Here is a 13959-nt window from a genome sequence, read left to right on the forward strand (position 1 = left end):
ATTGACGGGACTGGCAAGTGACTATCTTTCCATTCCCAATACTGTTGTCACTGCCAGATTGCTCTTTTTCTGCACCTTACGCTCCAACTTGGGGGTTGAGCTGGTTCCGTGGTTTCCATATGCGACACCTCACCCGACCTGGACCAGTCTGGGGAGGAAACACATTTTTGCTAGACAGTCTGCTGCAGGGATCTGTCCTTATGCCCATGCAAGTGTCTCTTACTCACATGGGGAACCTTGTGTGATGAGTCCTTGGGCTTCAATGTTAAGGGCTCTGCTCCAAGGTTCATGTTTGGAGGAGCTTTGCTGGTTGGCAGAGGCTGATGTATAGCAGGGGCTCCTGGGCCCAGGTTGGAGTGGGGCCTCATAACCTCTTCCATCAAGAACATTTTCAGTCAGAGCTCATGGAGCTCTCTAGTTCTGAGTAGGAAGGATTTACAGATACTGCACTTCGCAAAAATGTACATCACCCAGACAGTGCGGGCACCAGTAATACTCGTCGCTGATGGAGAAGGAGTGAGGGCAGGAGATGCAGTTCTTGAATCCATGGACCTTGCACCTAGTCCCTTAACCAGGGAGGGGTGGCGGGGGAGTATTCTATTCTATACTAAACTAAACTATACACTAAAGTTTCTAGGCTGAGAGAAACTATTTATAAATTTATAATTTTTACAGGTTCTGCAACAGCAAAGGAGGACATGATTCTGCCTCAGGCTATGCAGTGGTAAGAAGGAACTGGAGAGGCACTGACCTGCTTTGCCTCTTACATCCTCGCTCAGGAGCACAAGAGGTACTGTGCACGTGTGGGTCAACGGACGCTGCTTGGAAGAAATTCCAGACTTGGGTGCATGGTGTGCATATGTACCCACATGTGGAATATATATCGGAACTATCACTTGAAGAAGAACTACAGGTTTATCTATCTCAGAAAACTCGCACCAGTGAAACTAAATCTAAAAGCCACTTAATTACACCAGTGGAAACCCCTAATTGTTAGATGTAGGTAGACTGGTTTAAATCTCATTTATTCCAGTTTGTTTTATTTTAGTAAATTAGTGGATTAGGCTAAACTGGTTTAAACGCATCTGCATTTAGGTCTTGCAGTGATGCAGCTGGAACAATTTAAAAGAGGAATTTAAAATCTATTAAGTTTGAACTATGGATGGAAGAAAAATTCATGCGAGGGCAGAATTTGGTGCTAAAAAGTTAAGATCTCTACTGCTAGTGAATATTTTATTTAGACTGAATTTGTTTGGGTAAAGTAGTTCAGATTTTATGTAAACACAGCTATTATGGTTACATGACTGTCTTCCCCAACAAATATCTGGCATACTGCCTCTGATAATGCATATGCCACATCATACCTTCTACAATCTCTCTCTTGTAATCACTATCATTGTCACTGTCAGTTGGTCGGTAATAGATATAAAATCCTTGGATGGGGGTATTGTTGTTGCTTGAAGTAATATACTGGAAAAGAGAATAAAATAGTACATTAAAGGATAAATCTATTTAAAATTAAAATATCTGATTATGTTTCAACAACATCATGACAGAAATAAATTCACTTCATTCAGGAAGAGACCAGAAATATTTTCAAGAAAGAGCGGTCTTAAGTTAGATAGAAGTAGTAGAAGAAACCACTGTAGTTCAGATGATGTAACAGTTTCCATTCTAATCCCCTGTCAGTCACCAGTTGCTGTCTGAAACTTCCATTTTGGCTGAGAATTTCTGCATAAAGTTCAATTTCTTAGTGTCTTTGACCTGGCAGTTCACAAGGAGAATGAAACACCCCCTTCCCACTGAAGAAGAAAAATCTTGCAATCTTTCTGAACAGCTGAAACAACTGTGGTTTGAAAGTTGAAAACAGGCCTCAGTGTAAGTCAGTGCTTTCAGTGCTTAAGAAGAGAGGAGCTGACTTTCTGATCTTCTGGGGGTTGCTCGACCACCGCTCCAAATCTTCCTGCTTCGCTCCCACTCCACCTCTTCCTGTCCCATTCCGCCCCCTCCCTTGAGCACTCCCCGCTCTCGCTCCACCTCTTCCTTCCCACTGATCACCTGCCCCTCACCCCAGTGCCTCCTGCCCACTACTGAACAGCTGATCCTCGGCAGGCGGGAGGTGCTGTGGGGCAAGAGCTGATCGGCAGGGACCACCGGTAGGCAGGAGGCACTGGGGGAGGGGTAGGTGATCAGTGGGGCCCACCAACAGGTGCTGAGCACCCTTTATTTTTTTTCCTGTGGGTGCTCCAGCCCCGAACACCCATGGAGTCGGCATCTATGCTTAAGAAAATTGTATTTGATTTGACAGAGTAATAAGCCTTTCAAAAATCAAACTCAGTGTGCACAGATTTCTTTTTATCAGGTTTCATGGTGTGAACTGAAGGATCTACTTTGCATGTATATGGAGCTAAATTAACTGCACTGTGAAAAACCTAGTCAAACATATTGCAGTGAATGCAAACGTGACTAGGGAAAGCCCTGCTGATGGGCTGAGGATGGACTGCAGTTTTTAAGAGCCCAGAAGGGGTCCACAGAAGGGAGCTCTGAACACCTTTCTATATCCCTTTTTCAAAATGAGACTTATTCTCATTTGAAGATTTTATTTTAAGACAATGATATACTGGACCAAAAAAAATTATGACCAAAGAAAAGAAACGCTATTAACAGAATTATATAATTTCGGACATAGTATGTAGTCATGCAGCTGAAGACTGCTGTGAGGCACAGGGAGCAGAGTTAAGGTTGTCCATGCAACTTTAACTTGGGTTAAACTGACTGGCTTAGGCTACACTTAAAACTGGTATCAGCATAGCTATGTCAATCAGAGGTGTGAAAAAACCCACGTCCAACCAGCATGGCTGTGGTGACAAAATCCCCAGCTAATATAATGCTTCTGTCAACATAGCTAATGTTATTCCTATACCAGCAGAAAAACTCCTTCTGTCGTGTAGGTCGCATCTACACTAGGAGGCTATGCCAGCTTGGCTATGCTGACATGCATATGCTGGCACTGACCCTGTAGTGCAGACACAGTCGGTATTTCTTAACTTTTGAGTTCAAACTTAACATTCTGCTAATAGAGAATTCTGTAAAAACATTCTTATGTAGTCCTCAGACATTTTAGACTAAAGTTTCTTCAGTTTATTACTGATGATTATTTTCCTCTTTCAAAGTTGAATTGTTCAGACAAACTGTAGAACTGGGAATTCTGCGGAGTTTAGAAATTATCCTCATGGTGCATCATGGTTGCAAACATCAGTTTACAAAAGCAGAAAACTCAGACAAACAGAACGTTGAGTTTTGATATTAATATGCAGCATGCCTCACTTTCTCACTGGTTAATTTAGTTTACTAAAAAGCAGAAAACTAATGGTATGGTAGATTTCAATAAGGACTTCAAAATATTTGTTTATGAAAGACGGAGTTACAGAGGAAAGGAGTGGAATGTTTTTGCAATATGGAACGTTTATTGGATATACTTCCTCTTCGGATGTAGCCTACTGAAAATTCTCAGAGAATATGATTTTGAGGCTTGGTTAAGACTTTTTAGAGTGAGCATAATACAATGGTGGATTCTTTTCAAAGACTCAAACTAAAACAGGATCTATTATCAAATAACACTTCTGAGCTGTTTGGAGGAGTCAAAGTTGCGGTTAATCAACATCCACTACAAGACAATATCAGAAGTACAGCAACAACTCGGGTTTCTAGATTTTAAATCTTACAATATAGGAAAAAATGAGTAGATTGATATGGTTCATGGGATAGAGCCAACCATGAATCTCTTAAGAATACCACTCAGTACTGAGGAAAACAACTACATTGCTAGCTTGAGTGTGTTGTTCTTGATCCTCCACTTTTAAAAGATTTCTAACTGCCAAATCAGTCAGAATTAGTCTATAGAAGGAGAAAAGAACAGAAAAAGTGTACTCACAGTCCATTTTAACATGATCTGAGTGTCGCTGACTGCCTCAGTGTAGGCAATGTGAGGTCCTGTGATTGGGCGGTTGGAAAAACGGTTGGTAAAGCCAGCGACTTGATATGGCCGAGATGGTGAGCTTCGTGGACTATCTCCGTAATTGTTAACGGCAATCACACGGAATTTGTACGTTGCTCCTTTCAAAGGCAAAAGATAAAATTAGGGGGCAAGACAAAAATACCCAAGCACTAGAAAAAGGGCTCAAATGATTTAAAAAAACTTGAGATAAGACCCGGTCATAGTGGAATTAGTTCTTAATTGATTTCTTGGGATTTAAAAAGAAAATTACTTGCCATCAATGATGTCTCTCTAGCAGTTTTAGACGCTCAACTGTGACAAAACCTGCTCTCATGCAGTGGTGAAAAGCTAGTCAGATAATTGGACTGGAAAGAAATTTTCACCCCATGAGAAAGGCAAGGAAATGTTATTTTCCCCCTCCTAGAGCAGGGACGTCCAATTAAGATTATGGGAGTATATCCCACAAGACTAGTTGCATGCATTTCTGGATGTCATGGACCATGGTCTTCCTTTGTCTATTTCTGCAGTGCCCCTGAACTTCGGTCTCATCAAAATAGTTAGTATATTTGTTCTCTTGTTTCCCAGCCCAATGAAAAACAAAGGGAATGGCTGCAGAGAAGCACATCGCAATCATAACCTAGATTTAGTATTTACCAGAAATGACAATTAAGCAGGGAGCGGTTGAAAGAAAATGTACACAAACTAACAAACACCAATAAAAATTGAACGGGGGGGTGAGAGGACTGTTTCCTTCTTAGAGAGCTAAAAGCCAACTTCAATTAAAGAAACAAAAATTCCTAACCTGAGACAGAAACTACAGATAAATTTTATGTTTTTAATCATGTTTAGTATTCTTAATGAGTCTGTTATGTTAGCTGCTGAAGTGCATGACCAGAAATAAGAAATACTTCTCCTCACGAGAAAATGATCATCTAAAAGAAAAATAATTTGGAACTAAAAATCCTAAAGGCAGTGAAAGAGTTTTAATACCTGGGTCTAAGTTGCGAACTTCCACTGACAGTTTAGAAGGAGAGATGCTATCGGCTGCAATTAGCCAATCGCTGTTTCGGCTCATGCGCTTGTACTCGACTTTAAAGGCAGTGATGGGGGAGCCACCATTTGCACGTGGGATCCATGTGACATAGACAGAGGTCTCTGAAGCTGTAGAGATAGCAGGGCGATCTGGAGCTTCTGGAACTGAAATGGGAAATTAAGAAAGATGTACATAGGAGTTAGATGAGAAACATGGAACTCTATTCTCTACAAAGCACACTTATGATCAGTTTAATCAATTAAGTTAGACCAAATGTTTCAAACATGGAGATTTTTAAATCCTCCTCCCACAGGCACTCCAATATATAAAATGAGAGGTACTTTTATAAGTTTTCCTTTTATCCTTCAGAGTTGGGAAGAGCCCTAGTACTAAAAAGTCTTGAACTGTGTATGAAAACTTAGTTATGGATGTGAATACAGCCATTTCTAACATCAGTGATTACGCTCCATCAGACCAATGCAACTAAACGGTGGGAGTGCAAAAAAGTGTTCTTAAATAGCCAGAAAATAGGGGAGCTACATTTTTTTACTCAACAGAATTGAAAGAGACGTGCTAATACACTAAACCCTACCTCTTCCTTGGTACAACAACAAAAGGAGCATATACAACAGCAGCAGGTTGGTTTGGTGAGAACAAAAACTTTGAACTGAAATTCCCAGAACCATGAAAAAACAAACAAACCACCTGATCCATAAATACTACTAAGCACTGAATTGCTTAAGCATAATTTAGAACAAACAAGAGCAAACCAAGCATGGAAGAAAGGGTATCAATACTTACTGAACTCACTTGAAGTTACAGACAGCAGTGGGAACAGAGAAAATGGAAAGAGGTGGTGTTAGCAATCTGGTTATAAGATGTCTCATCAGTCAGAATGATTCAGTCTTCACTGCACTGGTTTATACACATTGTTAAACCACAAGTGCCACAGAGGGAGGAAGGTATTTAATAAGGAAAAGAAAGGCAATAGGTTATCTGGCACTAACTGGATTTTAAATTCTTAAACTCGTTTTTAATCTATTTGGGTAACATTTTCAAAAGTGCTGAAGGGAGTTAGGAGGCTAAATCTCATTTACAAAATTGACATACGCACTTAGGAGCCTTAGTCACTTTTGAAAATTGGACGTGGGTGCCTTTGAAAATTTTACCTTTTGTGCTCATGTTATTTACCTTCGCTTTGACAATGATCTCTGCAAAAAGCCTTAGTGCACTGCAGGAAGACTGACACATTTAGCATTAAGATATTTAAAGGGACATTTTCATCTTAAAAATCACACCTGTTGGAAAACGAATTACTTATTCTTACAATATCCAGTTTGTCTATCACTGATAAACTACAGAAAAGACACTGAATTTGTGCATCTGATAGCACTTTGTGTATTGTCACCTTCAGTTTCCTCTGTATAATTTGTTTCTCCTGTTCTTGCTGGTCTTTCACAAAAAAAGTCAGAGAGGAGAGAAGACCACAAACATAAGAACAAAGTCCATATACATTATCAAAATTGGCAGCGAGATTAGGGGTCAAGCAGGGCAAACTACTCAACTCATTTTTAGAAATTGACTAAATTTCAAGGGAAGCGTCCCTTTAAATATCAAATTCACTGGATGGGAAATCCATTTGAGGACATCTCAGTATATAAATTACACTCTTATGTAAGACAGGCACTGCATTTTGAGGATTCATAAATAATTATTGCAAGTCACAACACATGACTGGATGAATCAAGGTAGCTATATAATACACTGCTTCACTGACTGGGATGAACCTTTTAGTTAACACTCTCAAAAGCATGAACAATCTGATCCTTTCCCCTAAAAATGCAAGCAAGCATAGAAAATCTGGTAGTTTGAAGTCACTTATATCTGAGCCTTGCTAACGGATCATTCACAAGAGAAAGAACTACAACAGAAAGACAGACCTAAGGAATAAGTAGGGAATAAAAATGGACACACAACACAGAAGTACAAACAATTATAAGCACTTGAGAAATTAGCTTCAATGCATCTCGTTTTATATTGTAACATCTAACATGAACTGGAGACGGTCCATTCACCTACCTCCACTGTGTCGAGACAGGTCTGGAAGGACCACCCCAAAGTTATTTGTCCCTTCCTGAATGACAGGATGTTTAGGAATGCCAAGTGGGGGAGATGGGGGCTGAGTGTTTTTTGAGGAGGATGTTCTTTCTAAAACAAGTTTGAGATATGACAAATAACTCAGTGACTGCAGAAGACATTGCCGGAAAAAGATCTGTTCGCAGCATCCTTACAGTATGCCCCCTCCCACTGCTTTTACACAAGATAGCAACTTGAACTGTGGTGCAGCTGGCACTAAACGTAGCTCCAATTCCCAGCCAGGCTAGCTGTGCACTAGGGAGTTCCTCAGGGGCTGAAGGAGAAGAGAATTCTGCAGAATCACTGCACAAGTCTCAGGCTGGAGTAACCTCCATAGTAACTGCACAGCTATAAAGCATGATATGCACTAGCCCCACCCAAGATTTCTGCTGTGAGTTCAACACCTGTTACATTGGCTTCCCCCAAATCATGCCCCTCAGTACACTGGAACCACCAACATTGGTAAAGGAGTCATGTTGAAAGTACTCTAGCAACAACGTGGCAATATCTAATGAAGCCCCAAAACTGGCAATTAAAAACTGATACTAGTGTTCATAGCATATGGCTGCCTCCTCCTGGAAATAAACCACTAGAATGTCTAAATTTTTAATACAGCCAGTTCTTGTATTATATATGACCAATTGTTTAATTCTTTGCATTAGTAACATTTGAAGCAGAGTGGATAATATATGGTCATTCAAACATTTAATGGCCAGTTTAAACCTGAATTCAAAATCCACTTAAGTTGGAAATGAGAACTGGGTTAGTGTTCTCAATACACAGTGCACTACAAAACTAGCACACCAATGTGCACTGGAAGTTTCTGCACAGGAAAGGCCAAGGCTTTTTTACACAGGGGTTTCACAGGTCAGGACTGAAGCAGCTTTATTTATTTGGGTGAGGACACTCAGAATGGAAGGACCAGTCAGGATTCATCTTCTCTAAGTGTTATGTGGAAAAGGCTGACCAGGGCCTGGCTGCCTTCCGACTTTAGTGAGGCTACTTTCAGTAAGGGCTTGTGCACACTACCACTTATGTTGGTATAAGTTACCTTGCTCAGGGGTGTGAATAAGCCACCCCCAGAGCAACATAAATTACACTGATCTAAACACCCGTGTGGACAGCGCTATGTCGGCAGGAGAGCGTCTCTTGCCGACATAGCTACTGCCGCTCACAGAGGTGGCTTTATTGTGACAATGGGAGAGCTCCCCCCACCAGCGGCACAGAGTGTCTTCACCAGATGAGCTACAGTGTCGCAACTACACTGGTACAGCAGCACCGCTGTGGCACTTCCAGTGTAGATTAGTCCTAAGAGTCCATATATAGTGTAGTTGCCTTTGTCGTTTGTTTCATGAATTGAGATGCAAATAATCACCACAAACAGCATGACAATTGAGAGTCTGCTTTCTTTTACTAACAAGAATCCTCTCAGCATACCGCTGTGGTACTACACCATCAGAATTGGCCTTACAGCTAGACTCCATTTACCAATCGCCTTAGTTGTGATAGGCGCTTCCTTTGATACTACATTAAACCAGTGTTTCCACAAATAGCTTTATAGACAAGCCACAGTCAACTTAAATTACAGGAATGTTTTGGCGATAACTTTGAATACAGGAAACACAGCACCTACCTTTGCTGGTGCGAAATGTAAGCATGGCAGGCTGGCCTTCACCAGCAGCACTCCTCGCTACCATCAGAACTTCATAGAGGCTGGAGGGCTCCAGTTCTGAGAGAAGCAGCTCATTTTCACTTCCAGGAACACGAACTGTATGCCAGCTTCCCATGACACTGACACCATCATCCAGCTGTACAAGAGGGAATCAGAAGATGCTAAGAGCAAGACAAACCATGACTTCAAGTTTAGATGTGGAAAAATATCAATACTTCTCCAGCTGAGCTGGCTTTCTGGACATTTTATTATATAAAAATGCCAAAAATGTCTATCTATGTTCAATGGGCTTTACTAAGTTGCCAGTGACAGCCCTGGAAATCCAAGTCTTTTACCCACACAGCAGGTAAAGCACAAGCAGCAGCTCTGTGAGCTTCTAAACCATGTTCCTGCAACAAATCTAAACCCTCACCTACAGGATCCCCCCATATTAAGGTTTGAGAGAATTCAGTCTCCACATTAATTTGGCCTACTGCCACTCAGCTGAGACAGCTAACAATGCTAATTAGTACATATAGAAATAGATATTTACTGCGAGTGTTTGTGCCTGAGGAAACAGAATGAGGACAAATGATTTCAAGCAGAATCCTAGCAGCCATTAGATGGTGGTGTGCCTCTCTGGATTAAAGCAGAGCCCAAGTTGAGAAAGGTGACAGTCAACTACCCTGTCCTATCCCAGCCTTCCATTAATTTAAGCATCTTTACATGTTTATTGGTTATGAGTAACACAAAAGAGGGGAGGGGGGTGTTTTATCTGCTTGGTTACCTCCAGAGGCTGGAAAACATCAGCAGAAAGATTGAAGATTTGTTTTTATTAGTGTACATATTCCTCCCCCCACTTTTTTTCTGTTTTACAGCGAATTCACCAGTTCCATTAGGCAAAGGAAAGATTTCTCTTAATATTTGACCTTCTGAGAAAAGCATTGCCCCAAATCCCAAAGAAAAAGGCAGAGATTCTATCAAAAATAAACTGCTAAACAACATAAGACTTTAATAAAAACATGGAAGGGAGCTCTAAATGCTATGGATTACTAAAGTTTATACTGACGGCCTTGATTCAAATTCTTTCTTCAAAAGAGACATTTATTTCTAATGCTTTATAAAGAAATCTTAGAAGAGGAGGAAATCAATAAAATAATTTTTATGATAGAAGAGATAGATGCTTTTAAAACCATGATCAACTGTCTACTAAAAATACATAAATAAAAGCATTTAATATAGAAAATATAATGCTAGTGATGGACAAATTTGAAAGGATCACATAAGCACTAAAAGTTTTGAATACTTATCAGAACCAACTATCTTTGGTTCATAAATTAAATCGGCTGTCATGAGATTTCCTGGATTTGGCTGGTCAAAAATATCTTGTAGTATTTCTGCTTCAGAACAAGGATTTAAACTTATAAAAATATGAACTGAGTAACTTAGCCCTTCAGAAAAAAATATCTGATTTAAGATTTAGTCTGATGTGATGCTTGGTTCTAATTCTAATCAAAGAAGTTCACTGCTTGCAAAAGTTCTATTCAAACTACACAGTGCAAATGAGATCAGAACCAGACATACTGACTTGAAATGCATTTTTTTAAAATTACTAATGTTGTATGAATAATGCTCAACCAGTGTCCAATTCCACACATACAATAATGGTACTACAATGAAAATAAAAGCTTGAGTTCTGTTGAACAAGGCCCAGTCAAACCCAGAGAAAGCAGCACCTAATTTCAAATCATCCGTAAACAGACTGACCGTGTCTCCATAGCAAAACTGTGGTTCAGCTGTATTTTATTTTCAATCTGGGCTGATACCATAGCTCTTAACACCCATATTACTGTAACAGTGATAGGTTCCTTGAGAAGCCTAAAACTATCTGCTCGAGAGTTATGCCTATCTCCTGCAAAGAAGAGGTACCTTGCGATATTTCACGAAGTAAGCATTGATGGGCAAGCCGCCATCCTTTCCAGAGCGCCACACCAGGTTATACATGTCTGGCTTGAGTGTCTGTGGAGGGCTGAGGATGATTGGGGCTTCAGGAGGCAAAGCCCCATTGGGTGTCTTTTCTGTAGCAACTGCATCAAGATGCAACTTTGTCGGAGACAAATTTGAGAACCTCACTTCTGTATCATAATCTCCATCACCTTCATCACTTTGGGCACCCTCCATAGGAGTGACTTCTTCAGCTTTTGTACTAGATTCAAAAGGAACTGCAGAAGAAAAATTCTGGTTATATCTACAAGACAAAGCCTATTTGCTCCATGCACTGGAAAAAAATAATGAACTACTGCCCTTCACTCCTAGATTCTACTGCATCTTCTATGCAGTAACAGAGCATGACAATCTTTCATTGAACATAAGCATTCTAAAGCGGTAGTACCTGGCAGATCGGCAGCAGTGGATGTGTTATAATTGATGTACCAGGTACATTAGGTAGCAGCAACGTACTTACATGGAAAAGTAAATAACTACACTTCTACCAGCATAAACAGAGTAATTTGAAGTGACTCAAAGGCATTAAACCAGATCTGTACAATTACAATTTACTGTACAGTATGTACAAAATTACATTAAGGGCATTTTCTTAGCTCACTTTGTGACATTTTAGTTGAGAGTAATTTCTACTAACATTCAACGTTACAGAGCTGAAACCCAGCCAACTCATTTGAAAATATATTGCTAAGAATGACATAAGCTTCAAGTCAGATCTAAAATGCTATTTGTGATATTAAACATATTTCTGAAAGCCCTCTACGGGCCTCCTCCTGCCATCCCGCAGCTTTAGCTGAAATGAGGTCAGTAGTACTGGAAAGCATAACAGACAAAAATACTCTTAGGGAATCCTGGAATTGATACCTAGCTTGCCAACATTCCAGGCAGCAATGGGCTGGCAGGTTGGACATCTGAGGTTAGCATCAAGACAAGCATCAAACTTTAAATATCGAAGTGAGAACACAGGGAAATGAGACAGCTCCTGAGGTTGCACACTGAAATACTTGACTGCCAGATGTTCTTAGTCCCGCCCATTTTTTCATATAAATCTGTGTAAGTTTCTGTTATGTGCTGGGGTCCAGAAAGCGGAGGGGAATAAGGGGAACTTAGTTTACAAAATAAACAGAAATTCCTCGGTAATGTAAAGCGTAAGCTGTGTTGGCCTGGCCACCTCAGATTCCGTCAAACCTCCATTAAAATACCAATAAGCGTGGCTGCTATTTTTGGCCACTTCTTGGAAGCTGAAGGGGAATGGAAAGGGTTTTTTGTTTTTTTTTTAAACTGAAGCCCATGTTCTCGGCAAGCATTAGTTTATTTAGGAATGCTGCAGAGTTTGGGGATGGAAGTCATAAACAACACAAAGAGGAAGCCTTCAAGGCCCGACATCAGCTTATTCAAGACAACAGAAGAAATGCCTGACAATATTCTCACCCTTAAAGTGTATCTAGTACACTAAATTAACCAGCGAGAAAGTGATGCATGCTGCATATTAGTATCAAAACCCAACGTTCTGGTTGTCTGATGAGTTGGAACACGTACTTTCCTGTGATGGGCTAGTAAGGATTTCTGGATGTACACAATCTGACTTGGTGACTGCTGGAACAGGGAACTGGACGCCAGTACGTGGGGAATTAGCTGTGGTTTAGGTTGGTGTGAGTAGACTTACTGGCATTATTGCTTTCACTAGTCTTGAAGGTTAGTTGTTAACTATTGGCAAACAATTTGTATTTAACTTGTGGCTAGACACCACAGGACAGTAAAATTTATTAAGGCTGTTCAGATTTATGTGCCTACACCAGAGGATTTGTCAAGGTTTCTGTATCCTCTATTTCAGGATGTAATGTGGGGTACTTCCACTACCTCTCTAGTCAGGTTAACTATTCGCCCTCAGCTTCTAAGTCACTGCACCCTTTGAAGAAATTCCTTAGCAATCCCACAAAATAAGCTAGCGTTTAATGGAAGTTAGCACGGAGATTTGTGGTCCGTGTTCTATAACATATCCAACGACAGCCTCCTACAACCAGCACTGCAAGACAGGCATTACTATTCAAGACGGGTAACATTTTCCAAAGCATCTAAATGACTTAAGACACTAAGTGCCACGGAGTTAACTTCCTAAATCACTCAGGTGCTTCTGAAAACTTTGACATGTTCACTTGAACCTACTGTAGACTGAACTGACTGCAGAACAACATCGGTTTGATACTTCTGCTATTAGAACTGATTTATTAAAGTCGTATGGCATATAAATATCTTTTGGCATTTAAGTCAATAGTCCTTTGAATCATGATGGCTCTCAGGTAGCCAGCTTCCAAACCCATTTAAAGGTTAACAGATCAAAACCAGTGCCTTTACTGTCACTTGAACGCCAATCAGAAGCCAGTGCAACAAATTTGAAACTGAAAAACAAGTATGACATTTAACTTGTAGAACTCACTCTCACAAGGCTGAGACATGGCGCCAGGATTTTTATTCTAATTCAGGATGAGTTCTGAAAATTGTGTTTGATTTTGGTTTTATGAGGTCCATTAATGAAGTTAATGAGAGTTTTTTTAACATTAAAACTACACTGAGAGATTGTTTTCTCAGTGTTTTTTTTTTTAAGAAAACATCATTTCAGATATATACATTTAATTCAAGGGGGAAAAATCTACTAAAGTCTAACTGGAAACATTTAGGGAAAAACTCACTTTGTGTTATATATTTGATAGCACTTTGAGTGTAGTCAATTTTTATATAATCCCCTATATAGTCAGTTTCTCCCTTGCTAAAAAAGAATCATCTACGCATCAAGATGGAAGTAGAAAAATATATTTTAAAAAACGATTTTAATATATTTCAGGACATATTTACCAGTGTTGTATCAGAAGCCAGAATGCTTAAAAATTAGGCAATTAAAAAAAAATAAAATGATGTTTTATGTGAATTATGCATTCAATATATTTTCTATAGTTTTTAACTTGCTTTCTGGCTCAGCACATTTTAATGGGGTTTTCTATTTTCCCTAGGATGTGTTTTGACGATTGTACAGCATGACTAAGGGTAAATTTTTCAACACCATCTACAGGATTTAGGCTCATCAGTCCCATTTTAAAAAGGCACTTAGAAGGCTAAATAAACACCATTGATTTTCAATAA

General features: G+C 39.9%; 1 protein-coding gene across 3 annotated transcripts in view; it reads right to left on the bottom strand.

Moving 5' to 3' along the window:
- The window catches only part of CDON (cell adhesion associated, oncogene regulated), a 52768-nt gene that overhangs the window by 22236 nt on the left and 16573 nt on the right, over positions 1-13959 (bottom strand). For 2 of the 3 annotated variants that reach the window (XM_075073426.1, XM_032770014.1), the window contains exons 8-13: positions 10747-11039; positions 8800-8974; positions 7110-7238; positions 4988-5194; positions 3935-4116; positions 1365-1470 (exon numbers count right to left, since the gene is read on the bottom strand). In XM_075073426.1, the coding sequence (XP_074929527.1) occupies positions 1365-1470; positions 3935-4116; positions 4988-5194; positions 7110-7238; positions 8800-8974; positions 10747-11039 (1092 nt within the window). The remainder of the gene's footprint in view (positions 1-1364; positions 1471-3934; positions 4117-4987; positions 5195-7109; positions 7239-8799; positions 8975-10746; positions 11040-13959) is intronic. The other variant, XM_032770016.1, reaches the window with a different exon arrangement.

This window comes from Chelonoidis abingdonii, chromosome 18 (genome assembly GCF_003597395.2).
Source record: "Chelonoidis abingdonii isolate Lonesome George chromosome 18, CheloAbing_2.0, whole genome shotgun sequence".
NCBI classification, from domain to species: Eukaryota; Metazoa; Chordata; order Testudines; family Testudinidae; genus Chelonoidis; species Chelonoidis abingdonii.